General features: G+C 46.3%; 1 protein-coding gene across 6 annotated transcripts in view; it reads right to left on the bottom strand.

The window, feature by feature from the left end:
• CABIN1 (calcineurin binding protein 1) overlaps window positions 1-21,266 on the bottom strand; it is a 459,275-nt gene that overhangs the window by 59,533 nt on the left and 378,476 nt on the right. For all 6 annotated transcript variants that reach the window (XM_063913010.1, XM_063913005.1, XM_063913009.1 and 3 more), the window contains one exon: window positions 1,965-2,128. In XM_063913010.1, coding sequence (XP_063769080.1) covers window positions 1,965-2,128 — 164 coding nt within the window. The remainder of the gene's footprint in view (window positions 1-1,964; window positions 2,129-21,266) is intronic.

The raw sequence follows: 21,266 nt of genomic DNA, 5'->3' as shown, positions 1-21,266 counted from the left end.
GCGGTGTGAAAGGGGTACGATTGATGTTTTTAGCATTGCTGGAGCACCTAGAATCAGAGGCATCACTACGGGAGTATGGCAGCACCCCAGTGCCACCCACCTTATTCAAAGTGTTTTTTATTTTCTAAGTGTTATTTCAGTTAAAGCATTATTAAAGTTATACCGGAGTTACTACTAACGCTATCTACAGCTGGCATTAAGGGACAGTCATGTGACTGATCTTTTCTTCTAAGGTACAGGTAAAATACTATTGCACCAGGACCATGTTATTGGAGCAGAAGTGCTTTCTTGATTATTATTTTGGGTAAACTGGCATTAATAATTTAGATCAGGGATGGGGAACCTTTGGCCCTCCAGCTGTTGTTGAACTACATATACCAGCATGCCTTACTACAGTTTTGCTATTTGGCGATGCTAAAACTGTTGCAGGGCATGCTGGGATGTATAGTTCAACAGGACCGAAGGTTCCCCATCCCTGATTTAGATTGTAAGCTCACAAGAGCAGGGCCTTCTTTCCTAATGTGCCTTTCCTTTTCTTACTTACATTCTTATACTCCATACTCCCTATGATGGCAGCTAACCCCGGGTTTTCTATACCTGTCCTATATTGTCTTTTACTGTAAGTGCTGTTTTCTTTTTTGCTCATTTGATTATGTACCTGTGCAATGGGCGCTGCGGATCCCTTGTTGTGCCATATAAATAGGGGTAGGCAACCTGTGGCTCTCCAGCTGCTGTGCAACTACACATCCCAGAATGCCCTACCACAGGTTTGCTGTTAGGATGTTCTAAAACTGTGACCGGGCATGCTGGGATGTGTAGTTCCACAGCAGCTAGAGAACCACAGGTTGCCTACCCCTGCCCTAACCCCATCCCCTAAATGAACCCATATACCCTATCCCTAATACTCTAACCCTGAAGGGTAGACTGCATGGGCCATTTGTTTCTTATCTGCCATCAAATGTTATGTTTCCTCGCCAGTGACGGGAGCTGGGGGCTGCACTGTAGCATTACGTGCAGCTCGCAGGCTCCTGTCACAGCACAGGAGTCAGCAGTGCACACACAGACTGGTCTTCAGGGACAACCAGCAGCTCTGTACCCCCGCAGTGACAAAAACGGAATTAAGGGCCACAAGGCCACGCCCCTACCCAAGAGGCCACTCCCCCTTTATGCAGAAGTCATGCTCACTATGGGGGCAATTCCAAGTTGATCGCAGCAGGATTTTTGATAGCAATTGGGAAAAACCATGTGCACTGCAGGGGAGGCAGATATAACATGTGCAGAGAGAGATATATTTGGGTGTGGTGAGTTCAATCTGCAATCTAAATTGCAGTGTAAAAATAAAGCAGCCAGTATTTACCCTGCACAGAAACAAAATAACCCACCCAAATCTAACTCTCTCTGCAAATTTTATATCTACCCCCCCTGCAGTGGACATGGTTTTGCCCAACTGCTAAAATATTTCCTGCTGCGATCAACTTGGAATTACCCCCTATGTATGTTCCCGCACCGTGTCATCACAGGTAGGGGCACCGCTGGCTAGAATATTAAAGACACATTCATGCATCTGATCCCTGTATATGTTTTACGTGTCATTTAGGGCAGGGCAGGTTCGGGGGCTTTTTGCGCCCCGGGCGGGCAATAGGGGCGTGGCTTCATACAGGGGGCGTCTAGTTCCCTCCGTGGAGAGGACCTTTGCTGTGCGGTGTGCGATGACGTCATCACACAACGTACAGTAAAGGTCCCCTCCACGAAGGGAAACTAGTTCCCTTCCCAGCGGGCAGCGGGACAGAGCGGGCAGCGGGGGGCACAGCAGCAGCGGATCTTGCCATGGTGCGGCGCCCTCCAGATGGCACCAGTGCTCTCCGGAAGGCGGCGCCCCGGGCAAAAGTCCTGCTTGCCCGTGGCAAGATCCGCTACTGATTTAGGGTATGTGCATGTACAACAAGAGTGAACCTAACACTTACTTCCCCTGATCGGGGGTCCTCTGTAGCATGCACGAGATTTTCAGCAGCGTGTTGGAGTCTTTGAGCTCAGCCAGAACGTTCAGAAGGAGCACAATGGAACGGTTCATATGAGAAGCAAAACTGCCAGGGCGATCTATCTCATCCACAGGTATCCGCCAGATTCCCTGCAAGCCAGAGCAAAGAAAATTTATTTGTCTTGTATCAGTCACATACATATAACACCTGGATAAATATAAAAGACTACATGTAATAATTACTGAAAGTAGAAAGGCAGAAAACAGTCTGGCCCCAGTAAATGAGATTTTATTTCTTTCACATGACGAAACGTTGCTGTAGGTAACAGGTCTCTAATGGCAAGCTCTATACACCCAATGGTGTACCCAGGGGTTCTATAGGTCTCACTTCTCACAGTCAGGACTTACAAAGTCCCATCAGACACACCGGCATCTGCCAAAGCCCAGGAGAAAATATGAAAAGAAACAAAGGCTGTTTACACTGGCACAGACACATAACCACCTCTGTCCTTTCTGTTCATAATTACTACTGAAATTATGTTTATTTATATGGCACCTTTCTCCAATAGGACTCAAGTGCTTTACATTTGTAAGAAATACACCACAGAAACATAGAATTTGACAGCAGATAAGAACCACTTTTCCCATCTATCAGCCCCTTTTGGATGCTAGTAATATACACTTATTTAAAAAAGAAAACATATTTTAAATATGTATATTTAATTATAATAAAACAATATTTTAAGTATCAAGCATGTAAACCTTGATGTTTATTATTTTCTATGACAAATGCAATTAAGGGTCACTTCATTTATCCACAATGCTGCACTATAGGTGGGTACACACTAGATGATGTGCTCTATGAGCGACATCGCCTAGTGGTTCCCCCTCCCGGGTAGGGGCAGTCGGCGGCCGGGCATACACACTGAGCGATAGGACATTCATAGTGACGTCATGCAGCAGACGGGCCAAGCAGGCAGCTATTGGACGACAGGTCCGAGGGGCCGCACATCGCGGGTCGGCTGCGGCATACATACTTGTTAAGTAAGTGAGCAACGTCGCTCAGAAGGTAGAAAATGAGCGACGTCGCTCATTTTCTCGGCAAGTGTGTATGCACCTTTACTTAGGGCTGAATTCCAAAATCTGCAAATCCAGGGTGAGATGGGGAGAGATGAGGTCTTGTTGCCCAAGTTTCCACGCCATTGTAATGGCACTTTGCATCGCACGTGGTAAATTTAATTGACCACTTACTTGTACTCTTGAAAGCGTTTTGTTGCTTATGTAATACTTATAAAAAAAAATAAGAAATGTTTGCTAAAGGATAACAACTGAACAGCCTTCAACAAAAATGGCAGTAATGAGAATGTGACCCAGTGGAATCCTCTGGGAAAAAACCCGTAACTTTACATTTCAGGTGCAGTGGGGATATACTGAAAGGATATGGACCAGGGACGTGCAGTCAGGGGAGGCAGTGCCTCCCCTGTCATTACTGATTAAAATAATACAAAGAAGATACTTATGACACATATTCTGTGTCATATAAGTATCTGCTTTAACCTTTGTATTATTTTAATAATGTTTTTCGGTTTTAAAACTGAGTTAAATGTGTTTAGGAGGCACCACTCACAGTGCCTCCCACTGTCAGTGTAAATGTCAGGAAGCGGGGGGCGGGGCCAAGCGGGGGGGCAATGAAAGCCCATTAAAAAAAGCAGCTGAAGCGGCACCTAAGGGAAGTGCCGCTTTCAGCACGCCCCTCTCACACGCAGATCCAGTTGGGCATTGGCTTCTCTGGCATCGAGGGAGCAAAGGCAAATTATTATTATTTTGCATATGCCCGCCCCCCGCCCCTCCCTTATTTTACTATGTGCAGCAGCGATAGATGCTGTAAGCTGTAGCTGCTGCACCCACCCCTTTCAGCTGCTGTCACTCTGGCCGGGAATGCAGACATGTCATAGTCTGACATGTCTGCTGCAGCACAGCCAGCAGCAGCAGTGCCCGATGCCCGTCCCTTCCCTATTTGTATGGCTGCTAGCTTCCCCGGGACCAGCTAGTCTCCTGCATCTGTATGTACCTGCTCAATACCGTCCTGAGGCCCCGCCCCCTCACGGCCGAGGCCACACCCCTTTCCTGCTCTTGTTGGGAAGATCTGATTCCTTCCCAGCCAGCTCCATGGGGTGAACCAGGCAATACAGTAATGAGAGTGACTGCAACTTCCCAGTCAAAAGTAAGTATCTGTGGGGGATGGGTGTGGGTTTTTTTTATACATGGGGGCTGGGGTATATATTAATATTATCTAGGAGTGTTGTGTTAGTATTATCTAAGGGAGTGGGTTGGTAAATAGTATTGTGTGGGGTGGGGATTGTATCACTGTCATGGGATTGTGTACTATCTTGTATTATAGTATGCTGAAGTTACTTGAAGATGGTGTAAAGTGTGTGTGTGTGTGTGTGTGTGTGTGTGTGGGGGGGGGGGGGGGGCAGAGGCGGAACTACCGCCAGTGCAATCAGTGCGTTGCACTGGGGCCCGCCTCTGTCCAGGGGCCCAAAGCATGTAATGAGTCAAACTGACTCATTACATGCCGCTGTGCGCTGCGGGCAACCGCTGCCCGCAGCGCACAGCCGCCCGAACAGAGAGGAGAGGAGCAGCGGTACGGGAGAAGGAGGGAGCCGAAGGAGGGAGCCGCAGCAGCGCTTTACTACTGGTGGAGGCGCTGCTGTTGCTGCCCCTCTGCTTCACTATAGGCTGTCTTCCGAGAACAGCCTATAGTGAAGCAGAGGGGCAGCAGCAGCAGCGCCTCCACCAATGACACAGCGCTGCTGTGGCTCCCTCCTCCTCCGTCTCTCCAGCCTGGGAATCGTCTGAAAAATGGGTGACTGCCTGACACAATGTGTAAAAATGGGGGACTGCCTGCCGCAATGTGTAAAAACGGGGGACTACCTGCCGCAATGTGTAAAAACGGGGGACTGCCTGCCGCAATGTGTAAAAAGGGGGAATCTGCCTGCCGCAATGTGTAAAAAGGGGGAATCTGCCTGCCGCAATGTGTAAAAAGAGGGGACTGCCTGCCGCTATGTGTAAAAATGGGGAATCTGCCTGCCGCTATGTGTAAAAAGGGGGAATCTGCCTGCCGTAATGTGTAAAAAGGGGGAATCTGCCTGCCGTAATGTGTAAAAAGGGGGATGCTGTCTGCCATAATGTGTAAATAGGGGACGCTGTCTGCCGTAATGTGTAAAAAAGGGATGCTGTCTGCCGTTATGTGTAAAAAGTGCACGCTGTCTGCCGCTATGTTTAACAAGGGGGACGCAGTCTGCCGTTATGTGTAAGAAGTGTACGCTGTCTGCCGTTATGTGTAAAAAGGGGGACGCTGTCTGCCATTATGTGTAAAAAGGGGACGCTGTCTGCCGTTATGTGTAAAAAGTGCACGCAGTCTGCCGTAATGTGTAAAAAGGGGCACGCAGTCTGCTGTTATGTGTAAAAAGTCTACGCTGTCTGCCGCTATGTTTAACAAGGGCACGCTGTCTGCCGTTATGTGTAAAAAGTGTACGCTGTCTGCCGCTGTGTGTAAAAAGGGGTCACTGTCTGCCGTTATGTGTAAAAAGGGGACGCTGTCTGCCGCTATGTGTAAAAAGTGCACGCTGTCTGCCGCTATGTGTAAAAAGGGGGACGCTGTCTGTCGTTATGTGTAAAAAGAGGAATCTGTCCGCTGTAAGGTGTAAAAGGGTCTCTACCTGGTGTAGTGGTGCTACTGTGCGGCGTCATTTGAATAATGGAGACTACTGTGCACCGTTTTATGAATTGGTATTATTTTGTGGCCACACCCCTTCCCCACGAAGCCACGCCACTATGTATTTTGCCCGTTTTGCATGCAGGGGTGGGGCTCCGATGCCGTTTCTTGCACACAGTGCTAAAATGTCTAGTTACGGCACTGTTGCTAGGTATCCATTTCTCTGGCCCTGAGCAGGTCCCCCTCACCAGATTCTCTATAGGGGTGAGGGGGTGGACTTGGATGGGATGTGTTTGTGGGGGGGGGGGGGCCCAAAGCATTTTGTCGCACCTGGGCCCACCGCTCGCTAGTTCCGCCACTGGTGTGGGGGGAGTAATGTTTTGTGAAAGTTGAGGAAGTGGATGTATTATTGTTGTCTATGTACAATACAGACACCGGGATCCCAACAGGGGTACTATACCGCCACTGAAATACCGGCGAGGTGATTCCCCCTCTGTGTGTGTCCATGACATCCATAGATGGGGAATAGAACCTGTGGCTATTGAGACTCAACACTGAGCCCGCAGCGTGGTGAGCGCAGGGAGCTTTGTTGTGCTTGCCCCCCCTCTGCCAGCATTCTGGCTACTGACATTCGGCATCCCATGCAACGGAATCCCTTACCGATCCCACACAAAGGTGTATTCAGCAAGGAGGGGGCCTGTGTGCCATCTCCATCCAGGCCCCCTTCTCTCTAGGCGGTGGTGCAAGTGAGTAGACTCTGGTGCTGCCCTACAGTCTACTCACCAGCTTTTCCCAAAAGTCAATTGTGCAGGTTCTTGAGGGAGGATGGGTGGTAGGCTAAAATGTAGCCTAGAGCGCAGTGCCACCGGGCACCGGCCCTGCTCCCAGCAACACCTGGAGCCCTGATAACAGAGTAGTAACCCCAGCTGCCTGCGGCCCTGTACAGGTGGAGCTAGGAAGTACTGAAGGATGAGCAGCCCTGCCACAGGGACCAGGTTTGTTGTTTCCTCTCTGTTACCGGTGGCAGCGGGGGCTGGCTAGGATTTTCAGGGGAGAGTGGCGGGTACTTTACTTTGACATGGGCTAAGCTCATCGGGGACCGGGCTGTACTGCTAATGTTCTATGCTGTACTGCCAACATGCTCTCCTTAGTATCACCGTCTCCCTTTCACCCTCTACTGTCACCCACTGCTGTCACCCTCTACCTGGCATCACCCTCTTCCTGTCACCCTTTCCCTGGCATCACCCTCTTCCTGTCACCCTTTCCCTGGCGTCACCCTCTCCCTGGCATCACCCTCTTCCTGTCACCCTCTCTCTGGTGTCACCCTCTTCCTGTCACCTACAGCTGGCACCCTCTCCATGTCACCCTCTTCCTGTCACCAGCTCCGTGGCATCACCCTATCCTTGTCACCTACTGCTGTCATCCTTTAACTGACATCGCCCTCTTCCTGTCACCATCTCCCTGGCATCACCCTCTTCCTGTCACCAGCTCCATGGTATCACCCTCTCCCTTTTACCTACTGCTGTAAAACTCTCCCTGGTGTTACCCTCTTCCTGTCATCCTCTCCCTGGTGTCACCCTCTCCCTGTCACCCACTGCCTTTCTCCGTCACCCTTTACCTGTCACCCTCTCTCCGTCATCCTCTCCCTGTCACCCACTGCATCTCCTCTGCATCACTGTCTCCCCATCACCATCTCTCTCCTGTCACACCCACTGCCTTTCCAAGGCATCACCCTGTCCTGATCGGGCATCACCCTGTCCTGATCACATGGATACAGCATTCCCATTGAGGCCATGCCCCTTGTTGTGAGGCCACACCCTCATTGCAAGACTACGTCCACTTTTCCAGGAGCATGTGTGCCTTTGACGCACGCAAGGACAGTGGTGGTAGCGGGCATTGGCTCGGCGGCGGTAGGTTTAATCAACAAGGCTCGGCGGACATTATGGCTGCAGTGCCTCACCAGCCACTGACCTCACCGCACGCCACTGATATGGACACCATATAAAGCAGAAATAATATACAGCTTTTAGCCATAGCAAAATGCGGAACATCATTAAAAGAGCTTCACAGCCACTGTATATGGTAGGTAAATGTTGTCCCCCTATTCCCACCTACAGTATATACCAGGGTCTGCTGTGCTGCTCAAGTAGAATAATACCTGTACCATCTGAGCCTGGAGCTGCCCTTTTCCTATGCAAGTTACAACAAGCAATGTCACAGGAAAATACGGACAAATAAAAGCAGTGTTCTCCCCAGAAAATGTTACCCGACAGGTGGCATTAGGAAGCAGTGCAATCTGACTGGACACAGATATAGATATGTTCCGGATGTCCGAACCACGCTCTGACAGAGAGGGATCTCAGTTACTGTGCTTTTCACAGTAATATAAGCACAGTGCAACTCTGATTTTGCCCTTCAGACACCGGTAGCAGGACAGTGCCGAATTGCATGTAAAAAGAATAAGCCAGATGGAAACGTCCATGAAATTAATCCTGGTGAGAACACTGAAAGGGATGTTATCAGGAGTTAACTATTGAGCACAGCAGGCTCTGTATGCTATTCAGGACTGATTTGTACCTAAGCAAGGCCGGATCTAGGCATAGACGAACTAGGCATTTGCTTAAGGGGGGTACTCACTGGAGAGATGTGTGCTGAGCGATCTTAACACAGACCGCTCAGCACACATCTCTCTCCCCGCTCAGCACAGCGCGATGTGCTGAGCGAGGGGGAAAGCCGATGGGGGGCCGCTCACTTCACACAACTGCATGCAGGCTCAATCTAGCTCCGGCGATAGCGATGCGCGGGGCCGCGCATCGCTATCGCTGGGGGGCATACACGCGGCAGATCCGTGCTTAAAATCTAAGCAATCTAGCAAGATTGCTTAGATTTTAAGCACGGATCTCTCCGTGTGTACCCCCCTTTAGGGTGACCTGAGCACAGAGTGGGAAGTCAAGTAGACCAGAGGGGGGGGATGTGGTTTCGAACTGCAAGTGTAAAATTTAAGTACAGCAGGCCGTAACAAGGGAGGGAGGGGGCAGTGTGAGACAGACCATAGATTAATTAAATGAACTGGCACTCTTAAAATGTATGTCATTAATATATGGCAGCGTGAAGGTAAATTGCATTACTGACATGTGTTCAGAGTGTGGCTGGAGGGATCCACACACACAGGGGAGACAAAGGAGGTGTTAGCACACCTAATGGCTGCTGCAGAGAAGAGACAGTCCATGTAGGACTGTGAAGTCAAGGGCTGGCTGATGCCTGTATATCCAGTACAAGTGTGATTGTGTGCACTACCCTGGTGAGAAAGAGCCCAGGTGGAATTGGTACAGTCAGAGTGAAGCAGGACAGGTGGTCAAGATTCTACCTGTAAGGAAGCAGGCTATGTGTTGCTGAGAAGAAGCCAGGCTGGAAAGCTTGAATGTGAGTAAGCCAGAGAGCCTTAATGAGACTGTGTATGTGAGAAGACAGGCCAAAGCCAGGCCAGGCTAACTATATTAGAAAATCTTTCAGAGACTTTATGTTTGCAGATTAGCTGTCCACGGTTACTCAGGGGCGAAGAAGTGAGTCAGTGCCCTGCATGGGGGCTAGGCGTTTGCTATTTTCTGTTCACTTGTATTGTACCATTTTTGCTGAAAGTGAAACACCATTTCGTTTATTTACCTGAAAAACTGTGTTGAATCCTGTTTGAACACCTAGACACTTGCAGTAATTTACCTCTCTCTAAAGCTAATTACCCCAAATCGTCAGATTTGTATCATGCAATACAATACACAGTGGTAAAATACACTCCTATTCTCTCTTCAGCTGCACTTCTGAAAAATTTACTACAGTGCAGAACCAGGACCATCAGCACACAGCCCAGCAGACCACCGTCAAGTGCTCCCGTCTCCATGTTCTCAGCCCAGCCCAGCCGTCCATTGTTCCGTTCTCCCGTCTCCATCTTCTCAGAGCAGCCCAGCAGTCCACCGTCAAGTGCTCTTGTCTCCATCTTCTCAACACACTCCAGCCACTCACCATCGTGTTTTCTCCTGCCTCTGTCTCAGCACTCTCCAGCCACTCACCATCGTGTGTTCTCCTGCCTCTGCCTCCTCCTCAGCACTTTCCAGCCAGTAACCATCAGGTGCTCCTGCGTCTGCCTCCTCCTCAACATTCTTCAACTAGTCACCATCAGACACTCCTGCGTCTGCCTCCTCAGCACTCTCCTTCAGTTGACCAATAGGTGCTCCTGCCTCTGCCTCCTCCTCCTCAGCACTTTTCAGCCATTCACCATCAGGTGCTCCTGCCTTGGCCTCCTCCTCAGCACTCTCCAGCCATTCACCATCAGGCAATCCTGCGTCTGCCTCCTCAGCACTCTGCAGACGTTCACCATCAGATGCTCCTGCCTCTGCCTTCTCTCCTCCACCTCACTTGAAGATTCCAGACTGTGGGAGAAGTTCATAACAAATTTGGAGTGCTCCTTGTTATTTTGATTATATGTAAAGTTCGGATGCTAGAATTTGGGTTTTAAACAAAATAGCACTGCTTTAGCACTTTTTTTTAAACCACTTTGAATTTAACTCTTCTTTCCCAAACCAATGCTGCAACAATACCCCACCCCTGCATTACTAATTATGTGCCTTCACACGTGTCCCCCTCCCCCCATCCCAGTAATCTGCACTTTGTTTATTACATGCATCCCCCATGTTACTTGCACTTTGTTTATTGAATGGACTTTTTTTGAAAGCTATTGATAGTCTTATTTAAAATAAAAAAATAAAAAGTTTTAACGTTTCAACCATTTCATGGTTTTTCTATGACAAATGCAATTATACCATACTACATAGATGGTTACAGTGGGTAAATACAAGGCAGACACAGCACATCAAACTTGGTAGGAAAATCTGCTACCACTGGGCATGTGCAGTAGCTTCATTACACCCTTTATACTGTATGTAGTGGCTGCTGGCCAGACTGAGGCGAAGGTGTTCCAGGCAACTGGAAACCTACCCTGTGTTTGCCTATGATCTTGGGCACACTACATAGGTTACAATGGGTAGGATAAGCAATGCAGGAAATACAATAGATAGCAAGAATCCCACAGAATTAGAAGTTCTACAGATTGTTCATGCTACCTAAAGGCCGGTACTCACCGGCTGATGTGGGAGAGATGTCTGCTGAGCGAACCGCTCAGCACACATCTCTCCCGCCGCTCAGCACAGCGCAATGTGTGCTGAACGTGCGGGTGGGGATGGGGCGCTCATTTCACCCAGCGGGTGAAATGAGCGATCTGCTAGATTGAGCCTGCATGCATCTAGCAGCAGCGATAGCGACGCGCGGGGCCGCGCATCGCTATAAGGGGGTACACACGGAGCAATCTTGTTGAAAATCTAAGCAATCTAGTCAGATTGCTTAGATTATCGCTCCGTGAGTACCCCCCTTTAGAAAGCACCTGGTGAGGCAGCCATTCTAGGTGCACTACATGTAACAACTGGCATGATAAGCAATATGCAGCGATATGATAACACTTTAGGGAATGCAAAGTATATCATAAAAAAGGTGAATGGGATACAGCAAACAGCGAGACACAAACAAGATGCATAAAGAATCGTCAGCTTCATGGATTGTTCATCCCATACCAATCGAAACAGCCACCTTTTTTAAGTGCCCATGAGAGTGACACACATTAGAATACAGTGTCCCTTTAGCTGTATAAAATTACCTTTCTTTGGTGTAACATTGGAAATAGCTTGAAGTCCACAGGCATATTCAGCTGATCTGATCTCTTTCTATGTTGAAACTCTCCACTGTCTCTATACACTGGGCCCCAAGTATTACACATTATCTGGCTGGCTCTCCTCCTCGTTTGTGGGTTAGTTAGATTGTGACTAATTAGTAAGCCACCCAAACATCTTGATCGAGTTGGTGTGGGAGGAAGAGGTGTGGGTGAAGGGAGAGGGAGACAATGGAGGATAACAGACTAGCGTTTACTTCTAATTCTCACTCTATATTTATGCAGTACCAGATGCAAGGGTGCTATGTCTAAACAGCAACACAGGAATCAGAGGCGTAGAACGACAAGGTCTGCAGAAGTCTAACACAATGTGCCTCCTACAAGAAGAAATTGTGACAACAGAAATTACAAACTGATATTATGCACTGATTGTCTATGGTGCCCCCGAAATTCTAATATAATAAAAAGATCTGCATTATCAATGCAAGAACCTGACATCTGTATTACACTGCTGCACAACCCACCATTCCAGCTGTGCACCTGGGCTTCCCTTACAGAATCTGAAGTCCTCATATACTACCGCACGTTATAATGATGTCTAAGTTACATACCGTGACATGACACAAAAGAGTGGTCAAAACAGTAAGTAAGTAAGAATAAACTGGAAAATTAAATTTTTATTATTTGTGTACCATATACTAAAATGCTGCAGTGAGGATTATGTTGTAGCAATCCACATCCATTGCAGTATGACATGTTGCTAAAGCAAACTGCTTGGAAGCACACAAATGTCTTGAGGTGATAGCACAGGTGGAATGCACCTTAGGAAGCTGTAACGCGTTTCGCATGGCTTCAACATGATGTAGGGCTGGTGATACCGAACTGTGTAAATAGCAGACACTGTGACGGAGTAGGAACAGACACATTCCTCGCACACCGGCTTTACAGGAAAAGGCTACCAGCAGGGGAATTTACACTAAGGGTTTTTCTTTTCTTTTTAAATGTCACTTGAGCAATCTACCACACCTATCTATAGCCTAAAGGGAGACCAGTGGAATATATATATATATCTAGTGATAGCTTACTTAACCAGGCTGGCATATTCTGCCATCAGAACGCATATGTTGCATGTATTTCCAACTGAATAGAAGTTCATTACCCATGAGAAAATACTGACGTCTGGCAAAATCACAGCTTCTCAATTCTCTAATCCCATTGTTAATCTTCCAAGGTTTATAACTTCTACTTCATGCAGAGCCCACATATCCAGCTACAATTGTGATTTACATAACCATGTATTGTAGCATACAGCTCTCCATGTCCACGCTTCCACTAACTACAACACATCATATTCCTACAGTGCTGAACAGAAACAGCAGCTTTCTGGCACAGGCATGGAGTTCTGCTACCTGCAGAATGTTACACGGAGTATTAATCTGATTGGAGGGGAGCATAGAGTACAAGCGTGTGTGGTGGGGGTGGGGTGAGAAAAGGCCCAGGTTTTGGAATAGGTTTGCCTTTTGCCTTCTCTTAGACTTGAAAGGCATCAGTTCCAGACTTTAGGGAGTGAAGAGAGTCCAATGCTGCTGAATAATTCATTCTTTTCCTGTGTGTGCACCCGCAGAGAAAACCAAACAGCAAACACAGGAACACAGCCAGCCCTGCTAAGGCAGGCAAGGGAGGGGACGTGGGAGAGATAAACAGAGTTATACAGCAAGAAGACATGAAGACTCAGGAGATGGGAGAAAGAAGCAATGTGGAGAGAGACAACACAGATAGGAAGGAGGATGAGACAAAGAAAATAGAAGAGAGATGTGTATGAGAAGAGTAAATGTACATCTTGCCTGCCCCTGTAGAAAGGATTCCTCCCCCATTCTCACTTCCTGCAGTTATAAACGGTGAAGGCTGAGATTGTCATTACACAACTTTGCAAAGTCTAACAAGACCTATTTATAGACCTGTAGGAAAAGTCATTCAGCCAAATAAGAAGAGGTCTCCACTCCTACACACAGATCCAGATATACACTCACATGCAGCAACACATGGACACTGCCTGGAATGCAACAAGGTGCAATGCAACAGTGAGAAACGCATAGATGCATCCCATTATTATACATAGATGGAATAAAACAGATTATTTCTCCCTAATGGGTCAGTTCTGATTTGAACCAGTTTGGAACTTTGAGGAAGAGCACACATCCTGCCAGTGTGTCGGCCACCATGAATTTATATAGAATACATACACTTAGGAACAGCCAATGTAACATACTTTTAGAAAATATGTAACCACAAGTAAAGGCTGGACCACCTGTTAATATACCTACAATGTGTGTCATTCCTAGTGGTGATCATGCATAGACAGTGACGTGCAAGCAGCCTTAACATCTGCATTGACAGAAAGGGGTGAAAAAAAAAAACCAAACTCACCATCACAGTAAAGAAAGGCCCCTCCAGTTGCACATCCCTCACAATGACTTCAGGCTACTCCAGAGTGGGGTGCAGCTGGCAGGGTGTGTGAGTGTGCAGGCAGGGGAGGTGTGCAGCTCAGGCCTGGCATAGAATGGGAAGCAGCACCAGGGGCTGAACAGTGACAGGCTGTCTGTATCTTGCACAGCCTTCCGCTTCACACCCACGCACTCCCCTCTTCCCTCCTGACCCTGCACTAGTCCAGCTTGTTAGTGTGTGTGGATCTGTGTGTATGTGAGCTTCCTTAGCGCCGCCCATAGCCTGGGGCAACCAATCCCTCACAGTCAGTGTATCCTCCCACATGTACACCCACGCACACAGCCACAGAGCTAATGCACCTAGCAAGCTGTGTATATACATACTGTGTATACAAACAACTCTCTGCATATGCGCTGCACTCGCTTCCAGCTGTACATATGCACCCTTGGCATGCTGTACACATACAGTGTGTATGTACAAATATAGCTAGTGGTCTCCATCTACTTCATGTCTGAGCACAGCTTGCAAAATGCATTAACTCAGTGACTAGGCATAAAACATGCAGTGAATAGGATTTGTAAATGACGTACCAAAATGCATAAAATGATACAGGCAGAGCTGCCTGCTCGTGGTCAGGACACCCACTTCCCGCTAGAAAAATATAAACAATATGTGGGTAGTGGTACAATAAATCACTAGCACTCTGTGAGAACGAGCAGATGCAGACTAATCATTGCAAGTGCTGCTCACAGGGCAGGTAATACAGAGAAGCCCATAATGCAGCTGGGCACGAGCAATACTACATAATATGACACTATGTTCTCCTCACTGCTGGACCATACCTCAGCTACCGGTTACCTGGAAGCCCCTCCACACCCACCATTCCTTCCTCTGTCACAGGACAGCATATTATCTCCAGAACAAAGCCAGTACAATCTTACAGTAACCACTTGCTCCTCTGGCCATAAATCAGCCCCTGGAGAAGTCTCAATAAGATGCATTTATATAGCAAAAAAACACCAAAACAAAAACTTATTTGTAATTAAATGTACACCCAAAAGAATTAGGAGCCAGCTCTAGATGTGCTGCTTAAGCACCCCCCAATATATATGCTGCCTCTATCCATGTCCTTTTTCAGTTATGTGGAGGACGCCCCCCAATTATTTAAAAAAAGTTGCCTCTGATGCCCAAGTATAGGACATTTAGCTATCAAGCAGTTATATACCTGTATTACTGCATGAAAAAGGGGGCTACTTTTCACAAATATAGCGGCATGGGTTATTATAGGGACTGCAGAATGATATTTATAAAACGGCGATGACTACTTCATGGAAGACTTGGTATAATACAAGCCCATAGCACCATTTGGGTTATAGTTACAAAATAAAAAAGCGCTGAAAACGTTTCCATTTCTCCCAGCTGCTGTTTTGCAGTCTGTCTAAATGACACACACGATTTCATTGAGTTGCTTGTTTACACTGGGACCCAAACACTATCAAGCAGAGACATCTACTATATACCATACAAATAATGTAAGGCAATTTGCTTCAAAGCTATAAGTGTTTCAAGGGTTCACTCCATAAAAAACAAAAGGACACTCAAAACCCATTGTCACACAGATATTGCTATAAGAGGCTTAATGGATCAGACTTGGATGATAAAAGATAGTGACTTTGTAGCAGAAAAACTCAGTACAGCATCTTATCTCATGATTTAAATAACAAAACTGGCTATTAGTCACAGGATTATATATATATATATATATATATATATACACACACATACATACATACATACAGTATAGGCATACGCAACACATGACAAACCTATACACCAAACACAGTGCAAATATTAACAACTTGTGAACAGACATCAAAGATTCAATATACCTTCTTAGCTCCACAAATACACCAATAACATTGAGAGTACTTGCACAAAGCATACGTGCTACATACATGTAGTTGAGTCAAAAGCAATACTGGCCAGCAGGACCACTGTCTGCGAATGAGAGGCAGTGTGAATCCTCACCTGACACACCTTTGTGTTGTGCACAATGCATATTTCGACATAAACTGACAGGGACACCAGACGCGTCATCCCACCCACAATCCTGCAATCTGTACCTGCGCTGTGTCACAGCAGCTGAATCACAGCTTTCAGCTGGAGCTGCTACCCTGCTCTTTGTCAGGGAGTTGTGTACATTGTTGACAAGTTACATCTGATGCCATGCACATACTGATACAGTGAGGTAGGCAGGACTCTCATTTGGTACCTACTTCACCTCCACAGCATGTTTATGTAACTGTTAAAATTTGTTCATTCTCAGCAAAGTGCTACATCATCTGTACAGAGCTGTCTGATGTTGATCCAACAAATATCTGGGCGCTGACAATAATTACTATAATGTTAAAAATCACTGATTTGAGGCTGCTGCTTCATCAAGAGGTCACTGCCAACCTCACTAATACCTCTTTTCCACTAGCTCAAAAAACACGGGTAAATGCACGGGGGCGCGCATTTACCCGTGTTTTTTGCAAGTGGAAAAGGGTAAACCCGGATCAAGTGACCCGTGAATCCTACCCGGCTATTTACCTGGGTAGGACACGGGAATGATCCGGGTAGGGTTGTAGTGTAAACAGGAGCCGTGTCGATGCGACACGGCTCCCGTTTACACTGTATGGAAGGGCGGCGCTGGGAGATCATGTGATCTCCCTGCGCCGCCCCTGCCGCGTCACTAGAAGCGTCACCAACCCGGCATATGCCGGGTTGTGACTGCTGATGGGAAAGGGGCCGAGCACGGGTCGCAGCAGGGAGCAGCTCCCGTGTCAGGCTCCCGGCTGCGACCCATGCTCGTAAGTGGAAAAGGGGTAAAATTCCAAAAGATATATACACAATAATGAAGCGCTGTCCAAATCAATGTATATTTAAAACATAAAACATTTATTTAAGCAGTACATGACAAGTCATGTATTGGTTAAATAAATGTTTTATGTTTTAAATATACATTGATTTGGACAGCGCTTCATTATTGTGTATATATCTGTCTGATGTTGGTAATATCGTTCTAAAAGGAGGACATGAATGGTTAATACAAAACAATGGTACAAACTCACGCTATAGGATTGTAAATTGCTCATCTATATTAGGAGGGGTTACGTATAGATTTATGGGGATTAGTACGAGATACTGGCAGTCAGGAGACAGACGGCGGGAGCCCGACAGCTGGGCCTGGTGGCCAAGAGGGGTAGCCAGCTGGTGGTCAGGACTCCGACCGCCGGTATTTCAGCTGGAGTCGGGATTCCGGCGTTGGTATCCTGAACGCCGGGATCCCGACATGCGGTTAATTGACTGCCTCCCCATTTATGCTATATTAGATCGCAATGAATACGTTTATCTAGCCTGACTTAAGGTGTGTACATACGGTGCGATATTACATTGCAATTTTGACCATATAGTCAAAATCGCAAGGAAAGTTAGTGCAAATCGCAAGGTGTTAGCCACCTTGCGATCCCGATGCGCAGTCCCGCGGGGTCGGTATCACAAGGCAAGATAGACTGTGCAGACAAGTCAATTTTGACTATCTAATACTAAAGTATAGTCAAAATTGGCACTTAGTCTGGCCAGGAAGGCGGGGCAGAAGTATTATGACCTGTGGGGTAGATGGCTCAGCTCTCCTAACTCAATGAACTGTAGTGGCTGACACTCTCCACTCTGTGTCTAAAACGGGGGACTGTTGGTGGGATGGGCCAAGCTTCGTAGAATGCATGTTGAGCTGTGTGAGGGGGGTTTATGCTAGCAATGAGACTGTCCCTCTCGTATGTCACCCCTGGGACCTGTGGCCAGCCACCCGTTTGCTCGTACTTGCTGTCAGTGCTGTATAATTATAATTATAATTGGCGAGTTGGCTGTTTGGAAGTATTTGAGCGCTGTATCTGATTAAGTTGGTTGTCATGTCATTTCTCCTGATTTACGAAAGGTATATTTGAGAGATAAGCCTGCACGTTTTCTTTGTTATGACTGTAATGCTGTAACGTTGTGAAATGGGAATCTGCGTACTCCCATGTTTAGCATATTGTCTTTTGTTTTTTGTTATTTTGTTTTTTGTTGTTTTTCTTTCCTATTATTTTTGTTGTTTAGTAGTTTTGTTATTTGTTCAAATTGCAAATATAAAACCAATAAAAAATTATTGAATTTAAAAAAAAAATTGGCACTTAGTCAATATCGTACACAGGGGGTCATTCCGACATGTTCGCACGCAGCGGTTCTTCGCTGCGGTGCGAACGGGTCGGGACTGCGGCTGCGTGGTGCCCGCAGTGCGCACCGTTGTCTGGTGACGGTCGTCGCCGGGCAGTGACGCCACCAGCGCTGAAAGTGATTGCAGCAGCGATTGCAAGAAGACTGACGGCGGCGAGGCGTTCCGGGGCGTATACTCACCGTTTTCCGGGCATGTAGATCCGAACGCAGGCGTGTCCAGGCGTTTGGAGGGCGGATGTCTGACGTCAATCCCGAGACCTTCGTCTCTGGATTCGTCGCACAGGGTAAGTAGGTCTGACCCTGGTCTTGTTTGCAGGAAACTTTTTGTTTGCAGGAAACTTTTTGCAGGGCTGCACAAGCGTTCGCAGCCCTGCTATGCTAAATTACACTCCCCCATAGGCGACGTCAAGTTGATCGCACGAGCAGCAAAAAGTTGCTACGTGCAATCAACTCGGAATGACCACCATAGCCAATATCTCAAGCACACCTAGACAATACCGCATAGTCAAAATCTAAAAAAGCCAAAATCTCACCGTGTGTATGCACCTTAAGAATGTTATCCTTCAGGCCTAAACACACTGTTACTAGTGGGCCATGTTAATGAGCCAAAACGTAAAGTTATTATCTTAATTTTACTCATGAGTCCACTTTACAGGTTCCACCATGACTAGATGCTTTTATTGGCTCCCTTTAATAATCAGATCCCTCACACACTGCTAATTATTGTGGGTGCAGAGATGTATTTTCCCTCATATACTAAGCCAGGGTCTGTAGGTAAAATCCTAATTGTAGCTTTCAGTGATCTGTTTTGCTGGGGACTTTGCACAATACGCCACTAATTTATGTCCTGCCCGCTGTATAGTTCAGAGATTACATGCTTGTGAGCAGGATCCTCTTACAACTCTTTGTCCGTTCTAATATTCAGAGAACTAAATAGACTGTTAAAAAGTCTGCTTATGTTAATTACATATTTTTCATACAGACCCATTACTCCCCCAAATAGCATTTTCAGATGCTCTCTGAAGCCTGTCCCACATTATCCTAATGGAATATAATATACTGTAGGTGATAAAGCTGACCTAACCTCCAAGGGCATTTCCAGAGCAGTTCTGCCAGGCTGCCAGTGGCTGTGGGTTTGCGATGTTAGAGAAGTACCTTCCTGCTAACAAGACAACTAGCTGAATGGAGCAAGGAAAAATGATCAACACTATACTAGTTTTTGGCTGTTATTCCTCTAATTAATAAACAGTCATATATACAGAGAGTTAAAAAAAGTCCCTCCGCAATGTGCGAAGTCTGTGGTTGCAGATGTGAGCTTTCTGTGCTAGATCACTCAGCACACATCTCTGTACACATCGGTACGTGTGTACACTGCCTTACCTTCCCTGGCTTTCCATGGCTGCAGATTACATCTGCAGCCATGGAAAGCCAGGGAAGGTAAGGCGGCGTACACACGTACCGATGTGTACAGAGATGTGTGCTGAGCGATCTAGCACAGAACGCTCAGCACACATCTCTGTCCCGCTCAACACACAGCACAATGTGTGATGAGCGAGGGGGGTACACTCACTGGCATACAGGCCAATCTAGAGTCAGCAATAGCGCCGCGCATCGCTATCACTATGGGGACTACACACAGAGAAATCCGTGCTTAATTTCTAAGCAATCTAGTCAGATTGTTTAGAAATTAAGCACACATCTCCCTGTGTGTACCCCCCCTTAACACTTTCAACACTTAGGGTTTAATTAATTTAACAGTGAGTTCATCGTACTTATGGTACCCTATAGGGCTGTGTACAAAAAATAGCAAGATCCAGATGAGAGCAGGATGCAAGGGGAGTGAATTGTGGTGCCGTTGCTGGCATTTACATGCCACTGCACTGGCAACTTGCCCCCTTCGTGGGTAATTGGATGGACCCCTTAATGTAGATAGGTACGTAAAAAAATATTTTATTTCATGTAAATAAAGTTAAAAAAAAAAAAAAGATTTTGCCATATTACGTAGCACACATTCTCTTCAGGGAAACTTGCTTTGCACACAGTCACTGCAGAGGGACTTTTTGAATTTTCTCTCTCTCTCTCTATATATATATATATATATATATATATATACACACACACACACTGATACTAGTATTAACCAGTGGCTTAACTTTATCGTTATTCAATGTTATTGTCTCTGAAAGAGTTTTTCTAAAATTTATATTGGAAAAATAGAACTAGGATCTCTTCCCCCACAGAAAACTGATTGCCAACCTATGGAGAAAAACTCTAATTGAGGACTCCACCCTCTGCAGAAGCCTGTAGACCAAAGGTTCTCAAACTCGGTCCTCGGGGGCACGCACAGTGCATGTTTTGCAGGTCTCCTCACAGAATCGCAAGTGAAATAATTAGCTCCACCTGTGGACCTTTTAAAATGTGTCAGTGAGTAATTAATACACCTGTGCACCTGCTGGGTTACCTGCAAAACATGCACTGTGTGTGCCCCCGAGGACAGAGTTTGAGAACCTCTGCTGTAGACAGTACTTGCAGGATTAAGCTGAAGTCTGTTGTGATGTGTTAAACAAACAAACAAACAACAAAAAAACACTATTGGGTAGGATGCTAAATGACTGCAAAAAAAAAATGCTGCAAAGCTTTTCTGTTAAAAAAGGTTAAATAATTCCCAGTACATTCTTATAACATCTGTATAGCATTACAACCTACCTTCTAGCTTTTGAAAGAGTGTAGTGTATATAAGAGGTTACAATTCCTGTATGAGGTGGTGAGTATAAACCAGACATGACCGGTATCAAGAAAGATCTGCAATCATCAACATGATAATTCTTACAGACCATCAGCAGAATTTTCCATCAGAGTGTAAGATAATAAAAATACTATTTAGCTATGTTCATATATTTGTATATTTGCTAAGAACACATTATACAAACATAAGCGTAAGGATAGACAATGACAGAATGAAAGCATAAGGCTTCAGGCTGAATGCCGTTATAAAGAACATGGAAGTCCAAAATGGCATTTCTAATATCCTTATTATGTTACAGCAGGAAGCTCATTATTCCTTTGAATATACAAGTTTCTACTGTATTTCAAACAAAACACACTGCTGGTATGAGGCTATTCTATGATCTAGGTGTTATGTCTCCACATTCATT

This window comes from Pseudophryne corroboree, chromosome 1 (genome assembly GCF_028390025.1).
Source record: "Pseudophryne corroboree isolate aPseCor3 chromosome 1, aPseCor3.hap2, whole genome shotgun sequence".
In the NCBI taxonomy this organism is placed as follows: Eukaryota; Metazoa; Chordata; class Amphibia; order Anura; family Myobatrachidae; genus Pseudophryne; species Pseudophryne corroboree.
This window is presented reverse-complemented; position numbering and strand designations above follow the sequence as displayed.